The sequence below is a fragment of the Ischnura elegans genome, chromosome 6 (genome assembly GCF_921293095.1).
Source record: "Ischnura elegans chromosome 6, ioIscEleg1.1, whole genome shotgun sequence".
Lineage (NCBI taxonomy): Eukaryota > Metazoa > Arthropoda > Insecta > Odonata > Coenagrionidae > Ischnura > Ischnura elegans.
This window is the reverse complement of record NC_060251.1, coordinates 88,745,637-88,766,058: the sequence shown is the minus strand read 5'-3', so window position 1 is coordinate 88,766,058 and position 20,422 is coordinate 88,745,637. Positions and strand designations below refer to the sequence as shown.

Below are 20,422 nucleotides of genomic sequence, written 5' to 3'. Positions count from 1 at the left end.
GTTGAAGAGTTATTGACTTCCCTCGGTCGTCACGGGCGACGACAACTACCCACCCCCCACTGCCACAAATACTATATCCCCTCCCGATGGAGAGGAAACGGAAATAGTCTTATGACAAAAGGAGAGTTTTCCCTTGAAATCAAAAGAGAGAGGGAGAGACAGACAGGAATGGTGCATACCGGGCTAACGGTGAGGTATTCCTTGAATGACGAGTGCACGAAACCTATTCTTGTCGTCACTCACACACTAAACATACGGAACGTCTCATCCCCAGAATTTCTTTCGCCGAGGCAGCGGAAATATCATTCGCGTCATCGCTGCTCTTTTGTCGGGCAGCGAGGAAAATTCGCGAGCGGTCAAGGTTTATCCGTGCCCTACTCAACTTAAATGAAAGTTCACAGTCTCACCAATGAATCGTATTAGAAAATTTTTGTAGCGATCATAGAATTATCAAGTAGCTTCTTCTCAAGAAAAACGATTATCATCACAATTTTCAAATTAATATTCTCCTCCTTACATGCTCCATGCAAAAGCATAATTATCAGAAGGTTTAAAGAATGCAATTAATAAACAGCAATGGAGCGAATAAAATTTTGAAGCCGTAAACATAAAGAAAACAGGATTAAAGTTATTATCTGTGCAGGAATTCAACCGCAGATTATAGATACAGTATTTAAATTTTAAAATACCAAGGAAAAATCAGGTTGAAACATACACTGAGCATTGCAGAATCTGACGAAAACATTTCGCGACGTCATTGAAACACTAAACACGAGGAACGTTTCATCCCTATGATTTCGTTCACGGAAGCAGCGGAAATATCATTCGCGTCATCGCTGCTCTTCTGTCAGGTAGCGAGGGAAAACTATGCGCGTTCAATATTCCTTCGTGCACTATTCAATTCATATGAAACTTTACTGTATCAACAACGTATGGCACATTACTGACAATAAAATGACAGCAAAATATTTCTAAATATTTTCTTCTTCGGAAAAAAACTATTTTTACGCACATTTGTATAAAATGGACACCACTTCCCTCAGGGACGTATATGAAGGGGCAGCACCCCCCCCCCCTCTTCCAATTATGATGAGAGTATTAATCGTCAAAGCCTTCCTCCGCCATCTGCATTAAGCTAGCATAGGACTTACAATTCATTGACTAGTACTGTTGTACTTCCATAATTTTATTTTTTAATTTAATTGGTTAATCCATTAAAAAATTCTTCATCTAACATTTATTGATCACTAGCCCACCCCCAATTCATAATACAAAAACATTATTTCCTTCCGCATTCTATGCTTAATATAAAATCTATATTATCACAATATAGAGTCTAACTAAGAAAATCAATAGGATAACATTTATAAGCTAAAAAATAAAGAGAATATCAATGATATCAGAATCTGTGTATACAATTCATGACAAAGGAAAAAAAAGATTTGAAGGATTCATAACATCAAGGAAAACATCATATTTAAATGTCCGCTGAACATCTCAAATTTCCACAAAAAATTTATTATCGGCGTCACTCTAACACAAAAAACCTGAATCGTTTCATTCCATGAATTTCTCTCGCAAAGGTAACGAAAATTTCAATCGCATCACCGATGCTCTTTCGTCAGATTCTTGCGTATGCTTAATGTTTTTCGTGAAAAACCCAAATCAAATTAATGTTTTAGAGATTTACAAGCATAGAAAATTTCATTGGCAACATTAATCTATGCTTCATAAATGACCAACCAAGCAGGACACCTATAGAGGATATTCAAAAAGACGTAAAAGAATTAAATTTGTATGACCTCAAGTATTAAAATAATGGAGTTCAAATTAGTATCCAAGACAATATTCAGAGCCTTAGAAAAAAATCAGAATTCATTTTTGAATGACTTCACAACTTAATGACTTCAACGAAAATATCAAGTTTAGATACAGAATGAACGTGGCGTATTCAAATGGAACCTTTTCTAGACATCACTCATGTACGAGATACATAAAACCGTGTGATATTCTGATTTTTACGTCAAAGCAGCGGAAAATTCATCCTCGTACGTTTGGCTTATTTTGTCAAGCTACGAGAGAAGCTTGATCGTATCATGATTTTTGCTTTCCATTCAAATGAAACTTCCTTGTCAACCACGTACTACATAGGGGAGGAGATAATACCAAAGCCGGGCTATAACAAATCTATCGATCTTCTCGATACATTTCAAACTGCCAAATAAGAATCTCGAGTTGGCTGGGAAAAAGTAGATTTCCAAAGAAGCTAACACCACGTTTCATCCGTCTCGCACCTAAGGCAAAGTTTAATTCAAAGATTGAAAAGTCAAAAGCGAGATACAAATGGTCCTAATACTGACATTCTACGACGATAGCGCTTTTTTCATATTGATCATTTGGGTAGGATATTTTATTTCCAATAAATAAAGCATTCAAAAAGGAAAATAATCTGGATTTTGATGCAAATAACTCACACGCATACCATTTTCCAACCTTTCCTGTGTCTGATAATTATGCTTAAGTTGGGGTTTCATTTTTGGTTGATTTTGTTTCAATGCTTTTGGTTACCACGTAGCAACTTTGAGCGGTCTATTAAATATTTACTAGGAGCATTAAATTGCAATGTTGAATGTGGAAATCCTTATCTCACCCCTCGACCTTTGCCCTTTCAGTATTAATACAAGCTTCATTAATTCAATTTTATATTATAGGTTAAGGTAGGATTACGTGGAGCGTTACCAGGATCCCATCAGTCAGTAATACCCAAATGGAACTTTCCGTTCCGATTCCCAATAAAGCTTATTCCCTTTCATCCAATCCATAAATCCTTTTCTCTTCCTCCCTCTTCCCCGCTTACGTAACATACTTCCGTCGAACATGGCTGTTAACATTCCCTTCCCACTCAGTAGATACATGATCGTTCCAAATCCTCTGCCTCCTACGCACCTCATCTGTAAATTTACTCTCCTCATACACCAGTGGCGTATCCAGGACTTTTGTTCGGAGGTGGGTACTAAAGCCAGGGGGGGGGGGGGGGGGAATAAAAAGAAAACAAAAAAAAATAAATGAAAGGTTTAAACTAATTTTAACACTTTTCATAATCGATAAAACACTTCATTTTTCAAAGATCTCATTTGCAAATTCATGATTTTTAAATATTTTGTTTCCTTTTATGAAGCGACGTAATTTTGTTTTTTATATTTCGTAGCGAAAGGGGGAGTCCGTACCCCCGATAACCCCCCTTCGCTACGCCACTTTCATCCATCTTGTCCAGCATACCGTCATTCATCTTCCTCTCCATTGCATGTTAAATAATTGTTCTAATTTATAATTGACATTGTATGGAATCGTTAGTTAACTTATTAAATTATTCTTACGATTAAGGTAGGTAGGCATGGAGTATGTGTAAGGTGTTCTGGCAGCCTCCCATTTAGGTGCCTCCTACTCACAAAACGGCTATATAAAAAACGGCTATATATTTCTATATAAAAATCCTATTCTTTTCACGGGTTATTTCCCTCTAAAACTGTTTTCAACATTCCCTTCCCGCTGACTACTCGCTTCATCCAAATTTCTTCTCTCCAACTTACCCCTTCTATAGCCCTTCTTCTCCTCATTCACTAAATCTAGCACCTCCTCACAGACGCGCAGCTAGGAAGGCTGAGGGGGGTTTTGGGCGCAACTAATACTGGGGGTCTGTAATACCTGCCAGGGTAACTGGGAGGTACGGGTACCCTCCCCCATAAATTTTTTGAAGATAAATGGTTCAAAATTTTGAATTTTACGGCTTTCTGAGGGGTATTTTATCAACCTCTACACTATTCGATAAGTAGAGATGCGTGAACATCGCAAATGTGATAAATGCGATATAGATGCGATGTGCGCAAATAAATGCGACATAGATGCGTTGACTGGACTTTTATGGTATTTTTACGCAAATTTGCCTTTTCGACGGCAAAATTCGTACATTTTGTGCCGAGGCACTATAAATGCTCCGGCGACACTCACCGTTTAAAGCATGTTAGCGACTGGCCAGCTGCTAGTTGGCTGGGACTCTACGAGGCCGCGAACTGTAAGTGGGCGCGGGCATGCTACACCTCCGCCACTATATTTCTTATACCTTAATTTATTACTGTTCTACAATAATTATTTTAAATACTCTGTATTTTGTCATATAACTGTGTTTCACTACATTTTATCGTCATCTACCTCATTATGAAAATAAAAAATGGACGCCACAAAATGTGACGAACTGTTATTGAACTGATAAAATAAAAATGAAAGTGCGATTTACACGCATCTCTATCGATAAGTAATATTTATCCAGCTAAGTAAAATGGATTTAATAAAAAAAATTTCTCTCAGTTCTGGGGGAGGGGTTTATCCCCAAAACCTTCGCTGCGCCACTGCCTCCTCATTAGTATTCCTATTCTTCCATCTAACGCTCACAAGTCTACTTCACAACGACAAGTCAAATATTCCCTCCACTTTCCTCAGAGGGTCCACATTTCAGGACCGCAAAGCACTACACAATGAACACGTTCGTAATTCTAATAACCTTAAACCTTAGAAGCTGCCTCACGGACCCCACCCACCAAGAAAACACACGATTTAATATATAAAATCAACAAAGTCACGAAGTCACAGCTCAAATTTACGATCCGCAACGAAAAGAGAAGGCAAATACAAGAGATAGGGTCACTCCTCTACTTTATTTTCGGCCTGGGGATAAGAGGAGGCGGGAGGCGTTTCGTAGCCGCGGCCTCGGGGTCGGAGTAGTGGGTTCTTGACCCACTCAGGAGCTTACTATTTATTCACTTATACGGCGCCCGACCAATGGGGTCTCGCCCACACAGAGCGAACACACAGAGATTCAAAAGCCTCGGGAGGAGGAAGTGCATGGTCCTTCGAGAAAGGGCGGATTACGGACGCCCCGGCGGCTTTTCGGGGGGATCAATGCTCTAGCCGCACCGCGTCGCCAGGAAACCAAGATCCACTCGGACCCCTTCCCCTAAGGGTTCAACCGCAGACGACGCCGAAATACTCCGTAGAAAGGGACATGGAAGAGAGTTTGCGCTCATACATAACCAAAGCCCACACAGACCTATCTCCCATTCACTCCCGTCAGGTCAATATGTTGACATTCTAACCCTAAAGCCCGGGCCAAGAACGTGGGATTTTACGTGCGGTAGGGTTAGGTACTGAGGAAGGAAATTTACATTATTAGCACTTTCAGAGGGCAGCATCCTAAAATTGTGGTTACAGCCATGGGCTGTCGCAGTGTTCTGGGTTCCAATCTTGTTTTAACTCTGTACACGAAAAAAGATAGTGATGTAACATAACATAACTTTTTATAGTGTTTTCAGTGGCCTAGAGAAGTAACTCCGAGGGCAGCATCCTAAAATTGTAGTTACAGCCACGGGCTGTCGCAGTGATCTGGGTTCCAATCTATTTTTAGCTTTGTACAAAAAAGAAAAAATAGGTCGATATGGTTTACAAAACTTTTTAAAGTTTTGTATTGTTTTTTATTTTTATTTTGTTTAAAGTGTTTTCAGTGGCCTAGAGAAGTAACTCCTAGGGTAGCATCTTAAAATTGTAGTTACAGCCATGGGCTGTCGCAGTTTTCTGGGTTTCAATCTGGTTTTACCTTTGTACAAAAAAGAAAAAATAGGTCAATATGGTTTACAAAACTTTTTAAAGTGTTTTCAGTGGCCTAGAGAAAGTAACTCCGACGTAAGCATCGTAAAATTGTGGTTGCAGCCATGGGCTGTCGCAGTGTTCTCGGTACCAATCTGGTTTTAGCTTTGTACACAAAAAAAGATAGTGATGTGGTTTTCATAACTTTTCATAGTGTTTTCAGTGCTCTAGAGAAGTAAATCCGAGGGCAGCATCCTAACACGATAGTTACTGCCATTCTGTACAGTGTTCTGGGTCCCAATCTAGTTTTAGCTTTGTACAGAAACTAAAAGATAGGTCGATATGGTTTACAAAACTTAGTATAGTGTTTTCTGGAGGTCTACAGAAAGAAACTAGACCTTCTCAATTTTTGTCAGACTATTAAGTGGTCTACAGAAGTTAGCTTTCTTTATATATACCCAATCTTTCAATCACTCGAATCAGATCAATATGTTGACATTCTAACCCCAAAGCCCAAACTCCGCTCCAAAGCCCAGGCCCAGAACGTGGGATTTTACGTGCGGTAGGGTTAGGTACTGAGGAAGGAAATTTACATTATTAGCACTTTCGGAAGGTAGCATCCTAAAATCGTGGTTACAGCCATGGGATATCGCAGTGTTCTGAGTTCAAATCTGGTTTTAGCTTTGTGCACGAAAGAAAAGATAGAGCGATATGGTTTTCAAAACTTTTCATAGCGTGCTCGAGAGGCATAGAGAAAGTAACTTGACCTTCTCAATTTTTCCAGAGTATTAATTGCTGTAAGGAAGTTAACTAGCTCATCTATCCTAAATTCATGAACTGCAAACGACCTACTCGAGTGCGAGCTTTGGCCTCAACTATGAAAAGCAAGTAAAAAAAACACGTGTAAACGGTGAGTAGTGGTAGCATACAATCACATTGTAAACTGGAACGAATACAAAAGAAATGCACATATTCAATTCAAATAGTTTAATCAACTATGAAAATTGAATATATGTATTCAAATACAAGATCAGAGTTCGATAAATGCCTCGCTTAAGAATTCAACTGTCACATGTTTAATTCATTCACCAAAGACTCACTGCTGCTTACAATTTGACTTACTACATTGAAGGCTTCATTTTCGGGGTTTTACCGCGTCGTAGTTGTGGTGTCGACGCGGTGAAACCCAAAAAATGTAGGCTTCATTATCATCACATCGTTGAATCATTGGCTACAGCATCAAAACCTTACATTTTAGTGAGCGGTATTACCACTTAAAAAGAGGAAAAACAAGCAAATCGTAACAACAGGTAATTGTAGTATCACTTACCGCAATTTATTTGAGAGTAACGTCAAAGCGAGGCATCATGACTTCAAATAAGAATAAATCAGCAGAGTTAACGTTGTCTGTTGAGTGCATGCACAAAACGAAGATTATCTCGTTCCAGCACACAAACTGTGCACTGTACTTCAATCAACGCTAGGGAATGAACTTCGAACTCGCTTGAGTCTACTCGTGAGTGTAACTGCAAATGAGAATTCTGAGAGCAAGCGGGAAATGAAGTCGTGACATCATTGGCACTATCCCACAGGGAAAGTGAACAAAGTTAACTAGTTCTCTCGTTGAGCTTCCGTGTTGTTCAAATATTGCTCGGGAAATAAAAACATTGCGACCGGCATGGTAGTTGTAAAAACTTCTTAGAGTTTCATAGATGACCCATGAAAATACTAAAATTCTCAATCCAAAATGCAGGAATGTCTCGCACATACCGCTTTATTCAGGGAGACATAAAAATGCCCAACAGGATTGATTTGAAATAAAAATACGTTCACTAGCAACGTAACAACTAAATTTATCAAGCAGGCTCAAATCCTATTCTAAATAACAAGTTGGCAGGGGCCTCCAAAAAACAGCTCGAGCGAGAATGCGAAATGATTTTTAAGCTTTGTAAAGTTTGCAAAATATAACTTATTATAAGATCATACATAGTTTATTAAGTAGTGCGAAATGAATTTTAATTGATTATAATATGACTGTAAAACTGTATCTTAATTAGAACCTGTTCATCGGAATGTCAATTATTTATTGGAAGAGGTTTCCAAACATAATTTGAAGATATTATTCTGGTCTCGTACTTCAATGATAAATTATTTCGTAAAAATATATTAATGGTATTTGCATTGCATATTCGATGAAATAACCTCATTTGATCTTGTAGTGTTAGAAAATTTAGTCGCACATTACGGTGAACCAGGTTTTAGAACCTTTTAATTTGTCAGATATAAAAAGTCGAAATAAACTAATAACATGAACAGAGTTTATCCTAATTCCAGTTTTTCGATGAACTCACGAAATTAGGACGGGAAATGAAAACTTTCGCAGACATCAAAATGAAAGCAATCCAATTTCTAGAATCCCATTCAATTTCTCCAATAAAAAAAACCCGTTTTAAAAATCATTTGCTCTTTTATTGGATAGATTAAAAAAGGATATTGGGAGCTTAAAGCTATTGCAGAGAAAATATATCTGCAAATTATATAATGCGAATGCCAAGATTTAATAGCGGGATAAACGTTTGATCAAACGGACATCTTAATTTTCGAGTTCGAGATTGAAACTTTACTTCGTTTTGGGATCTCAAAAAACCTGATTGGCTCTTAAGAGGTAATAAAAGGGGATTACGGTGAGAACTAATCACGAAGATAATCATGAGAGTTTTATTCTTCGATGAGTCTAAGTATTTGCCAGACTTTGAGAAAATGACAACATTTATGTAAGAAAAGCTACTACCAAGTCACGTGATAATTTATAATTTTTACCTTTTAGCCCTAATTAAATATTACAATAATTTATTTCATAAATGGAGACGCGAACATCGTTTTTATAACTGCACATATTAACGCGTATCACCTTCCGAGCAACTTCAAATCTAACACAGTGTATAATTTAATTAACTATTTATAAAGCAGTACTTAGAGAATTTTTTTCCAAATTAATTAAATAGTATTCTACCGAATAAGGTAGGTTCCATGGAGCACTAAAGAAGTAATCTGGGAGCCTCCCTTTCCTTCCAGCACTGCCTTCTTCAATTCACTGTAATGCCTACTTTCTTTCCATCTATCTAAAAATCCTATTCTCTTCTTTCCCCTCCTTCGTTTACCTGTCCAAATAAGGGTTGTAAAAGTAGCGAGTAAATGAAATTTTGAATAGCATCTAAATGAATCGAATAAGTTGCATGGAAAATACTGCATTGCGTGATAGAAGTTTTTTTTTCATTCGCTAGTTTTTACCAGAGCCGAAATATATTAGGTCAGGAACTGCACATTGCACAAAGAGATGATCCTCCCTAATTCAGACATCCCTAACCTCATTACGAGGAGGCTATTCCTGAAATAAACGTGCCTGTAGGGTACCATACCCAGATCGACATGCGACCTCTTGGATTCCAAGTGCCTGTGAGCACCGGTGGCGTCACAAAATAACGCACTGGAAGGGCCTCTCACTTCACATAATTTGATTGGAATCCTTACGATCGAACTCTCGATCGGAATATACGCCAAATAAGATTGGAGAAAAATATTGGCTTTTGAGGGTAGTATGCCACGCCAGGCAGAATTCGTACTTCCTATTTACCCTCGATCAATTAGATTACCGACCATTATTGAGTGAACGAGTAGGATTTCAGATTTCATTTGCAGGATTCAATTTCAAAAAGTCAATCTGAATCCTTCTTTGGACACATGCAACTGATTACAAGGGTTGCCATTTTACTGTATACTTGCTTAATGCAGTTATTACATCATTTTTCCACTTGTTTGCATAAAGGACATTGCGTTTGAATTCAAGGATTATCATTTGGAGAAGTGATACAAAAAATAGCATAAACTCGAAAATACGCCGAGCCCCTATAATATCTAGAAGATTTTTAAATCTTAAATAGAGTTCTATTCGACGTTTTACAAGTAAAGTCAATCGAGTGTTTCACTAAAGTGTATATCCTATATTTATTTCTTGCTACAATATTTATTTACCCTAAAACATATTTCCAAATTTTTTGTTGTTTTGAAAATTTTATATATTTAAATGCTCAAAGATCGAAACTATACGAATCGCGCGGTACAATAAGAAATGATAAGAAATTTAGTCATGACTCGTGCTATTCAAACTGACTTGACGGCTGAAAATCTTTATCCCTAAATTGGACGTTATTCTGCATCCGTCTTCACTTTCATAATGCTTCGTGACGACCTAAGGACAAACAAATATAATCACAATTTACCCTGATATTCCACATCATTCTTTCGCTCCGTTCGGATGATATATTTGATGTTCAAAACATGTATTTAGAAAGTGAATTTTGCATATTTTATAGTTTGAGATGAATTGACTATCAAACTTGAAGAACTCAAACCTTTGACCTGATGCCAATCTAAACGGAGACATACTTGCACGGCATGTGTTTCTTCGTCCCATCAAAAAATCGTCTTCTCTTCCCACTCCTTCCACGTTTACCTAACATTCTACCCTAAATTTTTCTTCAGATCCCCTCACTTCACAGTGCACGTTTCACCCACCCTTTTTTCATCCCATTAGTTAATACGTTTTACTCAACTATCAAACATAGAATTTTCTAATCCCTTTCCCTCTCTATATATTTCCCCAATGCCCTTTTTAGCGCCGCAAAATGCTGTTCTATATTGTATCCTAAAATCGAATTTAATTTACACTCGAATACAAAGCTGGCGTTGTGTACACTTTTCCAAAAATATTTATTCAGGGAAACATCTTCTTGCCTCCTATTTCTTCTAAAATCTAAGCCGAAAGATGGAGGGAAACCTGAAGGAATTATACAACGGAAGTTTAAAGTACACCGGGACTAGCCGCGGTGATAACTTTTACGGGAGTCACCCGCAATGCACAATCGTGCGAAAGATCCACAGAGAAAAATATCCACAGGGAAGAATGACGCGTCGGTAGCTTAACAGGCTAAAGCACTCGACCGGAAATCGGGGGATCCGGGTTCGAATCCCGGTCAAGGCGAATGATTTTTTCTCTGTGGATCTTTCGCACGATTATACAATGGAAGCAAATTTAGCTAAAACATTATCGTGAAGGAAAGCGAGGTTGAAAAGGATGACATGAAAGCTAGGTTGAAAAGGATGACATGGAAGCGAGCATCTTAAGATCGGATTTTGACGCTGCAATAAGAGCCCTGCGAAGGAATAAGGCCCCTCGATTAGATGATATTCCAGCAGAGCCAACCAAAAATGCAAGAGAAAAGGTCTTAACTTAACTGTATAAAACTATCTGCGATATGTACTGAACTGGAGTTTTACCTCGTGACTTCGAGAAGAACGTATAAAATCGTATTCGGCTCGATTTTGTGGAAGTTCTTTATATCCATGATAAAAAGAATAACACAATGGTAATTTCCACACTTTTAATGTCACAACTCAGCAACCGACCATGGTTTCAACACGTAAGTGTTATTTTCAAGGTGAAAAATGTTTTCGTCCTTCACTCACTTGTTCACCAAAACCGTTTCCCCTCCCACTCCCCCACACCTAATTCCATATGCCCCCACCTCCTACCTTGGCCTGGGTATATATTCCGAGAGAGTACTGGATTTTTCACCTTGAAAATTACACTAACGTGTTGAAACCATGGTCGGTTGCTGAGTTGTGACATTAAAAGTGTGGAAATTACCATTGTGTTCTTCTTTTTATCATAAACTTCGAGAAGAATATCATCATTCCAATGCCCAAAAAGAAGAGAGCAGAAAAGTGCAAAGATTTTGGGACCATAAGCCGGACGACACATGCGTCGCAAATTCTGACAATCATTTACAGGAGAATAGAACGAAGAGCAGAAGAATTCCTGGACGAGGACCAATTCGGATTTACGAAAATCAAGGGCTCAAGAGAAGCAATTTGGCTCTTAGGTAGATGGTAGAGAGGAGAATGGAGAAGAACAAATCGACTTTCATAGCATTTGTCGATTTAGAGAAGGTATTTGATAAAACGGAATGAAATTCCATACTTAGAATTCTGAAGGAAATAGGAGTGCTCCACAAAGATCGTATTACTGTTCATAGTTTGCATAAAAACCAAGTTACTGTGCTCAAATGTGGACCCAACTTTGCAGAAACAAGAATAGGAAAAGGGGTGAGACAAGGGTGTGCACTTTCCCCCATAATTTTTTATGTTTACATCGAAAAAACCATCGATAAAATCAAGGAGAAGGCTTTGGGTGTCAATATCCACGTATAAAAAATTAGTGTGCTGCGATTTTCTGGAGCATGTTTCTCTACGGAAGCGAGGCTTGGACGTTGACAGCAGCAGTGAAATCAAAAGTGAGAGCATTCGAAATGTGGTGATACCAAATAATGATGAAAATAAAGTGGGTCGACCGAGGTAACTAACGAGGAAGTGCTAAGAAGAGTGGGAGAATAGAGAAGTCTCCTAAAAACATTAACCAGAAGAAGGGACAACTTAGTTGGCCATATCATGAGACATGATGGCCCGATGAAAACAATCTTAGAAGGACAAGTGGAAGAGAAAAAGGGCCAGGGACGGCCCCGAATGAGTTATATAGGACAGAAGGTTATAAATAATGCAAATGAGAAAAAATACGTCGCTATGAAAAGGCTAGAGGATAGGAGAGAGGAATGGAGAGCTGCGTCAAACCAATCTTAGGATTGTTGACTAATGATGGTGATGACGACCATACATCTTAATTGAGTTGCTTTGCTGTATTTCGGCTAATCATAGTTCAAGCATTAAATTTTATAGTTTCCTAATAATTTTTTATTAATTCTGTACATTTTTATTTATTCAAAAACGCTCATTTTAAATATATACCACTATTACCAATGTCAACTGCTCTATTTTCATATTTGTTTAGCACATTTTGGCATATTTGAAAATAAATATCAATGTTCAAGGCCTAAATTTGATGAATTAAATAAAGTATATATTTTATTTTACAAATAATCCATGTATTTTAACGAAAACAAAGGCTTTATATCAGTATTGTACAACTCACTCGAGAACTTCGCGTTTGCTTAGGGGACTTCAAATTAAAACTGATCCAAAGCGCTGGTTTATAACGGAATCAGGTCTCTCTAAATGGAATTACAAACTATCTTAATTAAAATTCGCAGAAATAGTAGCTGAATGAAAAATGTCGCATATAAAAAAAAACTCATAGCCTTATTTCATTCCTCAATTTTTTCGATATAAATTTTTTGCTAGGCATTAAAGTATTCCACGTCTCAGCAACTCACTAACAGTTTTGAACTGCTTAAAGCCTCTATATAATTTCTTTGAATTTCCTCTAGTTAACCCTTAACCAGTGACGTGAAATATTTGTTACAATACCAGTAACGTGCGGTCTTGGAGACCGCAATAAATCAAAAATTCATAAAATGTTGCAACGCCATTGTTATTGTTTTGTTTAATTTTTATTTTGAATGCATCTATTCTTAAACTTATATTAAAATTTTTACACTCCCAATACGAACCAATTTGTCATTAAAAACTGTGATTTGAAGCAGGCTCAAAAAACTGATGCCCAAAACACTTGAGTTATAATTATTCTATTTATGCATCAATATGTCGCCAGATTAAAAAAGCCTTAAATGTTAAAGTTGGAAGGGTAATTAGTAAGTAGGTATAAAATTTATCCAGCTTATTCCTTTCTTGATGCTTTCTTATGCTATTGACGTACGGTCTCACAGACCGCTAATCGAATTGAAATTCAAATTTACAAAAGTTAATAAAAGGAACATTAATTTTTAAGAGTGGGATGTCCTTGTTATGCAAAAATATGAAGCCAACGAGAATTATAGATATTTTGAAGCATTAATTTTGAAAATATTCATAATTTTATAAACGCAGCGGTCTCTCAGACCGCACGTCACCGGTTAAGGGTTAATTTCAATTTCCTCTATCATTCCTAAAACTCGTTTTCCTTCATACCTGTCTACGCCACTTGACTACGGCACGAGGCTGAACTACTACAACTGTTTCCTTTTTCATACCGTCACTAAAAGCTGGAAATACCACAGCCCACAGAGGACCTTGTCTGATGACTGAGAACTTTCGAGTGTTGAGTAAACACTTCACTCGGTTGAGAGGAGCTTCTTCAATTGAGTGCTCTCAACCTGAAGCCACCTTATTTCAGATGCGGACTCCGTATAGGCCACAGTAGCGGCCATGAGAATTCATGCAGGAAAGGGGAAACAAAGTATGATCCCAACTTTAAAGATACGAGCATAAAGCGAAGATTTAATACAAGCTGGAAATTTTAAAAAATTTAAAAAGAAGAATAAACTCATTCCTCTTATAAAAAGTCGTAAAAAAATGACAGCAGCAGGAAACAAAAAATTTAAAGTTAAATATAATTTTAAAGGTATCGCACAGCGACGTAACCGGTCGATATTAAACATTTTTATGTTAAATCTACGAGGTATTTTGATTCAATATAAATTTCATCCTTTTACTGCGGAAGTATGATTATTTTACACTAAAAATAAATTACTTGTCGATTGGCTTTGTTTTTATAAAATGTCTATGGTAGACAAGGAGTGACTTAGTAGTTATTACCATCGCAAACTTGTACCAGTTGATGGCTCTGCTAGCCGAAACGCATCCTACGCATTAAATTACTGTGGAAAAATGCAAATAAAATTAATTTCAATTTGTCAAACTTCCACTATATTACGCCTGAATCGGTTGAAATTATTCGGAATACTGCACACAAATCCTAATTTATCCCCGGCCGGTTTCAGAGACTAATATATACAGAATCTTCACAAAAGAATGGTGCAGTTTTGAACATATATTTAATGAATACAGAATTATTTGCGGTTTGCGTTTTTTTATTTTTTTATTTTCGTCTCGTGCTGTTTTTTCATAATTAATAAATGTCAATATGAGCGCCCTTAACTACTCGAAAAAATTGCCACACGATAGCAACTCAACTTTTTTCCAAATATTAGTAAATATTTCGTCGCTAATGGTTTACATTGCTCCAATAATCCTGTTAATTAAGTGGTTTAAATTGCGAATGTTTTATCTATGAACAACGCTTTTGATTTATCCCCACAAGAAAAAATATGTAGGTATATGTGTGGCGGAAATAAACCACATTTTCAGACAGTATAGTTTTAATACAAAATTGAAAGTTCAACACAATTATAACACAATGGGTGAGCCGAAGGACCAGCTCAAGTTAAAGTTCCACACAATTATAACACAATAGGTGAGCCCGAAGGACCAGCAGTTGGCAGGCCGTTGCGACGTGTCCAGTGCCCGGCAACCGCAGAGAGAGTACAGCAGGGCAGGTGCGAGGAGTTTCTCCGCCGGTGACGAACGAGAGAGAGAGAGAGAGAGAGAGCCAAGTCGCTCCGTCGATCCGGCCCGCACGAGACGAGAGGAAGTGGGGGAGGGCGAAGGCAGCGCCGCTCGGGTCGTAACTCAGACAAAACGAGAGCGTTTGGCGCAAAACCGAACATTCCGCCCCCCTTGAACACCTTGTTCAATAAAAAGAGAAAAAAGAAAACTCATAATACATAACACAAAAAATTATAAACCGTTCCTGTAAATGTACGTCAGTCAACAAATGTCAATCGTCAATTGGGAGGGGAAATACTCGGGTGGCAGGACGGGTAAGAGTGCCCTTGGGGGTACGCAGCTGCACCACTCTAACTATTCCATCATCACCTGGTATGGCTTTAGTTATGCGTGCCAAACACCACTGAAGAGGAGGAGTTTTCGGGGAGTGCACCGCAACTAAATCTCCCACCTTAAGATTTTGCCTGCGCCGAGTCCATTTTGACCTCTGCTGAAGAGTGTGGAGGTACTCTTGATGCCATCGGCGCCAGATGCGCTGTGAGAAGGCTTGAACAGTCTGCCATCTGCTGAGCCTATTGGTGGGTAGAGCGGCGAAATCGTTCTCTGGAATGGCTGTCATTGAGGTTCCGATGAGAAAGTGTCCCGGGGTCAGCGCCGATACATCAGCAGGATCCGTGGAAAGAGGTGTAAGAGGACGAGAATTCAGCATGGCTTCTACCTTGGTGACAAGCGTAATAAATTCCTGCAAAGTGAGAAGAGTTTGGCCAATGGAACGAATTAAGAGTGTTTTGGCGCTTTTAATGGCTCTTTCCCATAGCCCTCCTTGGTGGGGCGCGGCAGGGGGAATAAAATGGAAGTTGATGCAGTTTTCAGTAGCGAAATAAGAAATGGCCTCTTGAGTTTCCGGTGATGAATAGAAGTTCTTTATTGTCCTTTTCAACTGCGTGGATGCACCAACGAAGTTTGTTCCGCAATCGGAGTATAGATCACTACAAAGTCCTCTCCTTGATACAAATCGGGTTAGTGCTGCAATGAAGGCGTTCGATGAGAGATCAGTGACTACTTCTAGATGAACAGCCTTGATACACATGCAAATAAAAAGACACAAATAGACCTTTAATGGAACAGTTCTTCTTAGAGCATGGCTCCTAATAGTGAAGGGTCCAGCATAATCCATTCCGGTCTTCTGAAATGGTCTTATTGAGGAGCAAACGTTGAATATTGGTTGTTTCACTTCTGGTAGATCCTCGTCCAAAGGAGCGAATGGAGAACACGGCCAGTCTTCTGGCGGGAGAGAGAGCCAGCGAGGGCCAGACCACCACAAGGAATTCTTCGCGAAGAGAGGAGTGGGTAATCCACGAGAGGCACAATCAGCGGGGTTGTGTTGCGACGATACATGAAACCAACGTTCAGGAGGTACCCATTCTTGAATCTGGGCTACTCGATTTGCTACAAACACCTTAAGGCGATAGGGAGGGGTGCGGATCCATGAGAGAGCAATGGTTGAATCACACCAGGCAGTGACAAATTCCATTTTACAGTAATTGGACACCAAGTTTGAACTATAATGAATGAGTTTAGCCAGTAAATGCGCCCCACAAAGTTCCAATCGGGGTAAAGAGATACGTTTGAGAGGTGCGACACGGGATTTAGCCATGAGCAATGCTATCTTGGTGTTGTTGTCAGCAGAAGCACATCTTAAATAAATGACTGCGGCATATCCCAACTCAGATGCGTCGCAAAAACCAAGCAGTTGAACACTGCTTGTTCTTTCGATAAATAAAGATCGAGGTAGCGTAATTTCCTTTACTCTAGCAAGATTCTTCAAAATTTCTTCCCACCGGAAGGCAACATTAGAAGACAATTGATCATCCCATTGAAGACCAAGGGTCCATAAGTATTGTATGAATGACTTAGCTAAAAATACCACGGGAGCCAACCAACCGCAGGGGTCATATATTCTTGCGATAGCGGAGAGTACTGAGCGTTTAGTATGAGGTACATTGGATATTTTCACAGCATAAGAAAACTCATCGGATGTGGAATTCCATTGCAGACCCAATATATTAAAAATAGGTTGCTCCGAATATTGGAAAGAGAGAGGAATTTCTCTATCATCTTCTGAGATGTGGGATATCAAAATATCCGAATTACTGCACCATTTTCTCAACTGGAAGCCACCTAATGAGAGGAGTTTTGTTAAATCATGTTGAAGTGTGAGGGCTTCTTGCACATTATCTGCACCAGCAATGATATCGTCAACAAACGTTTGAGACTTTAGGACACGAGCAGCTTGCGGAAACTGAGCACCTTCATCTTCAGCCAGTTGATGAAGAGTGCGGATGGCTAGAAACGGTGCGCTCGTCACTCCATAAGTGACTGTTGTCAATTTGAAAACTTTGAGAAGATCCGTAGGGGTTTCACGCCAATATATCAACTGGAAGTGCTGGTCATCAGGATGAATTTTAATTTGACGATACATCTGACGAATGTCACATGCAAATACAACTGAATGGCACCGAAATCGCAGAATAACTTCACAAAGATCATTTTGTAATTTGGGTCCTGACAATAAAATGTCATTAAGTGAGACATTCGTTGAGGTCTTTGAACTAGCATCAAATACAACCCGCAGGCTTGAATTTGGATCTTGATTTTTAAAAACTCCATGGTGCGGCAAAAAATAATGCTTAACTCTAGGGAAATTATCACAAGGTGTCATGTGACCTAGGGTGAGGTACTCCGACATAAACTTAATATACTTCTCTCTCAGGAGAGGTTGCGCTGACAGTCTTCTTTCCAGACCAAAAAATCTTCTTTTGGCACACAGCGCTGAGTCTCCAAGAGGAGGGTGAAGGTCCTTGAACGGCAGCCGAGTGATGTAACGACCAGTTTCATCTCTGGAATGCGTTGATTGGAAATGCTCTTCACATTGTCGGTCTTGAGGAGTAAGCGAAAAATGAGGTACTTCCTCAAGTTTCCAAAACTGTTGAATAGAAGTATTGAGATTAGCATCATGGGTTGAAATTAAAGCGACGGAAGGCTTGTGATTAATTTCAGACACTGGAGTAATTGGAGTTGAGCCCATTAAAACAAATCCGAAAATAGTACCAAGGGCCAGTGGATAATTTTCTCCAAGGAAACAGCGAATTCCCGTAAATACATGAGGGAAGAGGTCAGCTCCAATTAAAACATCAACAGGAGAGGGCACATCAAAGGTTGGGTCAGCCAAGACAAATGATTTCATCTTCTCTTTCACTTCAGGCGAAATAGTTGCGAGAGGCAAATTGGAAGTGATATTTTGTAAAATCATCATAGGATGTGAATAAGCGAGCACTTTTCCACCGACAGATGATAAACTAAGAAAAGTTAATCCATTACATTTGACATGAGATTGTGATAGTCCATTAATCTCATTATTTACTCGTCGGCGTGTAACGTTCAAAACTTGAGCACAGCGTTCCGAGATGATACTGCATTGAGATGCTGAGTCTAAAATTCCTCTAACTACATGAGAGAAGCCACTTGGTGTAGTTAAACGAATCAAAGTTGTTGCCAATAAAATTGACGTATTAGGTTTTGACGACGATAGTCCCACAAAGTGTTTTTCTGTAGTTAATTCCGGTTGTGATTTACCAGAAATTGATAGTGAGGGCAATTGCGCATTAGCTGCAGCGGTACCCGGGCGATTATTCAGCGATGAAGAGGAGTTCATGTCGAGGTGCAGGAGCGAATGATGCCTCTTAGCGCAACGGTTACATCTCCGAGATGAGTTGCATGACTTGACAGTGTGAGATGTTCCGAGACAATTATAACACCATTTCTTCTCCCCCACTATCACTTTCCTTTCTTGCGGCGATTTATCTTTAAAAGCAGAGCACGAATAAATGGCATGACTTGGGTCTTGACAGAATGCACAGAAGTTCCCCGTGGTAGTGGTAATCAGAGCCGTTTTATTAATTCTGATCTGAGGACCCTTTACTGTTCTCCTTCCATCAATTATTGCGTCTTCAAAATGGACGCATTCGGCTTCCAAAAAATTAATCAAGTCAGAGACGGCCGGAATTTCATGATTGACGCCTCGCGTATCTTCAAAACGCTTCCGAGTTTCGAAGTCCAATTTTCTTATGAGAATGGAAAGGAGCAAAATGTTTTCTTGAGTAATATCATATTGGAACGCAGACAATGCTTGCGTATTTTCAAAGTACGTTGATAAAAAAGAACGAATGCTCGAAAGTGAGCCGTTCATTACCGGAGGCATGTCCAGAATCTTGCTTACATGAAGAGACACTAATTTCCGCACGTTGTGATAACGCTGATGCAACAAATCCCAAGCAATCTTATAATTTTCTCCGGTAATGGGCAATCCGGAAACTAATTGCAGAGCTTCACCGCGAAGAGAACTTAGCAAGTACTGGAACTTTTCTACTGAGGATAACACTTGATTCTTATGGATTGTTACGTCAAACGCGTTGTAGTAGTGCATCCATTTAATGGGTTCGCCCGAAAATTGCGGCAGCTCAAGCTTTGGCAATCGAACAGAGGATCGCGGGAGCGGATTTTCACCAAGAGTTCCGGCGAGGTAGTCTGGTTTAACGTTTGCCATCGGCAGCAATGCAGAAATAATGCAATTTGCGTCGACACAGAGATCTAACATTTCTTCGCGTAATTTCACCAAAAGTTCGTCATCTTGTAGCCCCGAGGGAGTCTCTGTATCGGTGAAACGATTCACTAAATCATTGAATTCACTTATCGTATTATCAATCTCATTTTTCCAGCAAGTCAAACGCCTAATTTGGATGTCTGAAAGAGGGGACTCTTTCGATGAGGCTTCCGTTGAGAGCACGGAACCATGAACCTTTTCAAGCCTCTTCTTCAAGAGATTTGACTTTCGAGTAAAAGTTGCAAAATTCATTTTTAAGAGTATTCACACACACTAAGAAGATACAAAAAATATCCATACCATTTTCCCGTGGGCAGCCGCGAGGTAGAAAATAGGAGAGGAGAGGAGTAGGATAACGTACGCTCGTCAGTGTGCTCGTCAAATCCAACGATGAGTCAGGAGCACGTGTCGTCACCCGTCAGCAGAGTACAACTTGATTGTAGATGCAGCGAAACAAAAAACTTAAAAAATGAGCAGAAAAGAGCAACATTTAGCGATGATACTACTTGACTGTATCTTACAAGCACTGGGTACAATAAACTCATGCACTGATTGCGAATACAATGAATCCGGCCCGAAGGACCAAAATAAATGTGGCGGAAATAAACCACATTTTCAGACAGTATAGTTTTAATACAAAATTGAAAGTTCAACACAATTATAACACAATGGGTGAGCCGAAGGACCAGCTCAAGTTAAAGTTCCACACAATTATAACACAATAGGTGAGCCCGAAGGACCAGCAGTTGGCAGGCCGTTGCGACG

General features: G+C 39.1%; 1 protein-coding gene across 1 annotated transcript; it reads right to left on the bottom strand.

The window, feature by feature from the left end:
* Nucleotides 1-15,171: 15,171 nt before the first annotated feature.
* Nucleotides 15,172-20,024, bottom strand: LOC124161131. Its single transcript, XM_046537361.1, has 2 exons — nucleotides 19,958-20,024; nucleotides 15,172-17,980 (listed from the first exon to the last, which is right to left on the bottom strand). The coding sequence occupies exons 1-2, from the start codon at nucleotides 19,958-19,960 to the stop codon at nucleotides 15,266-15,268; spliced, it is 2,718 nt and encodes a 905-aa protein (XP_046393317.1). The 5' UTR covers nucleotides 19,961-20,024; the 3' UTR covers nucleotides 15,172-15,265.
* Nucleotides 20,025-20,422: the final 398 nt, after the last annotated feature.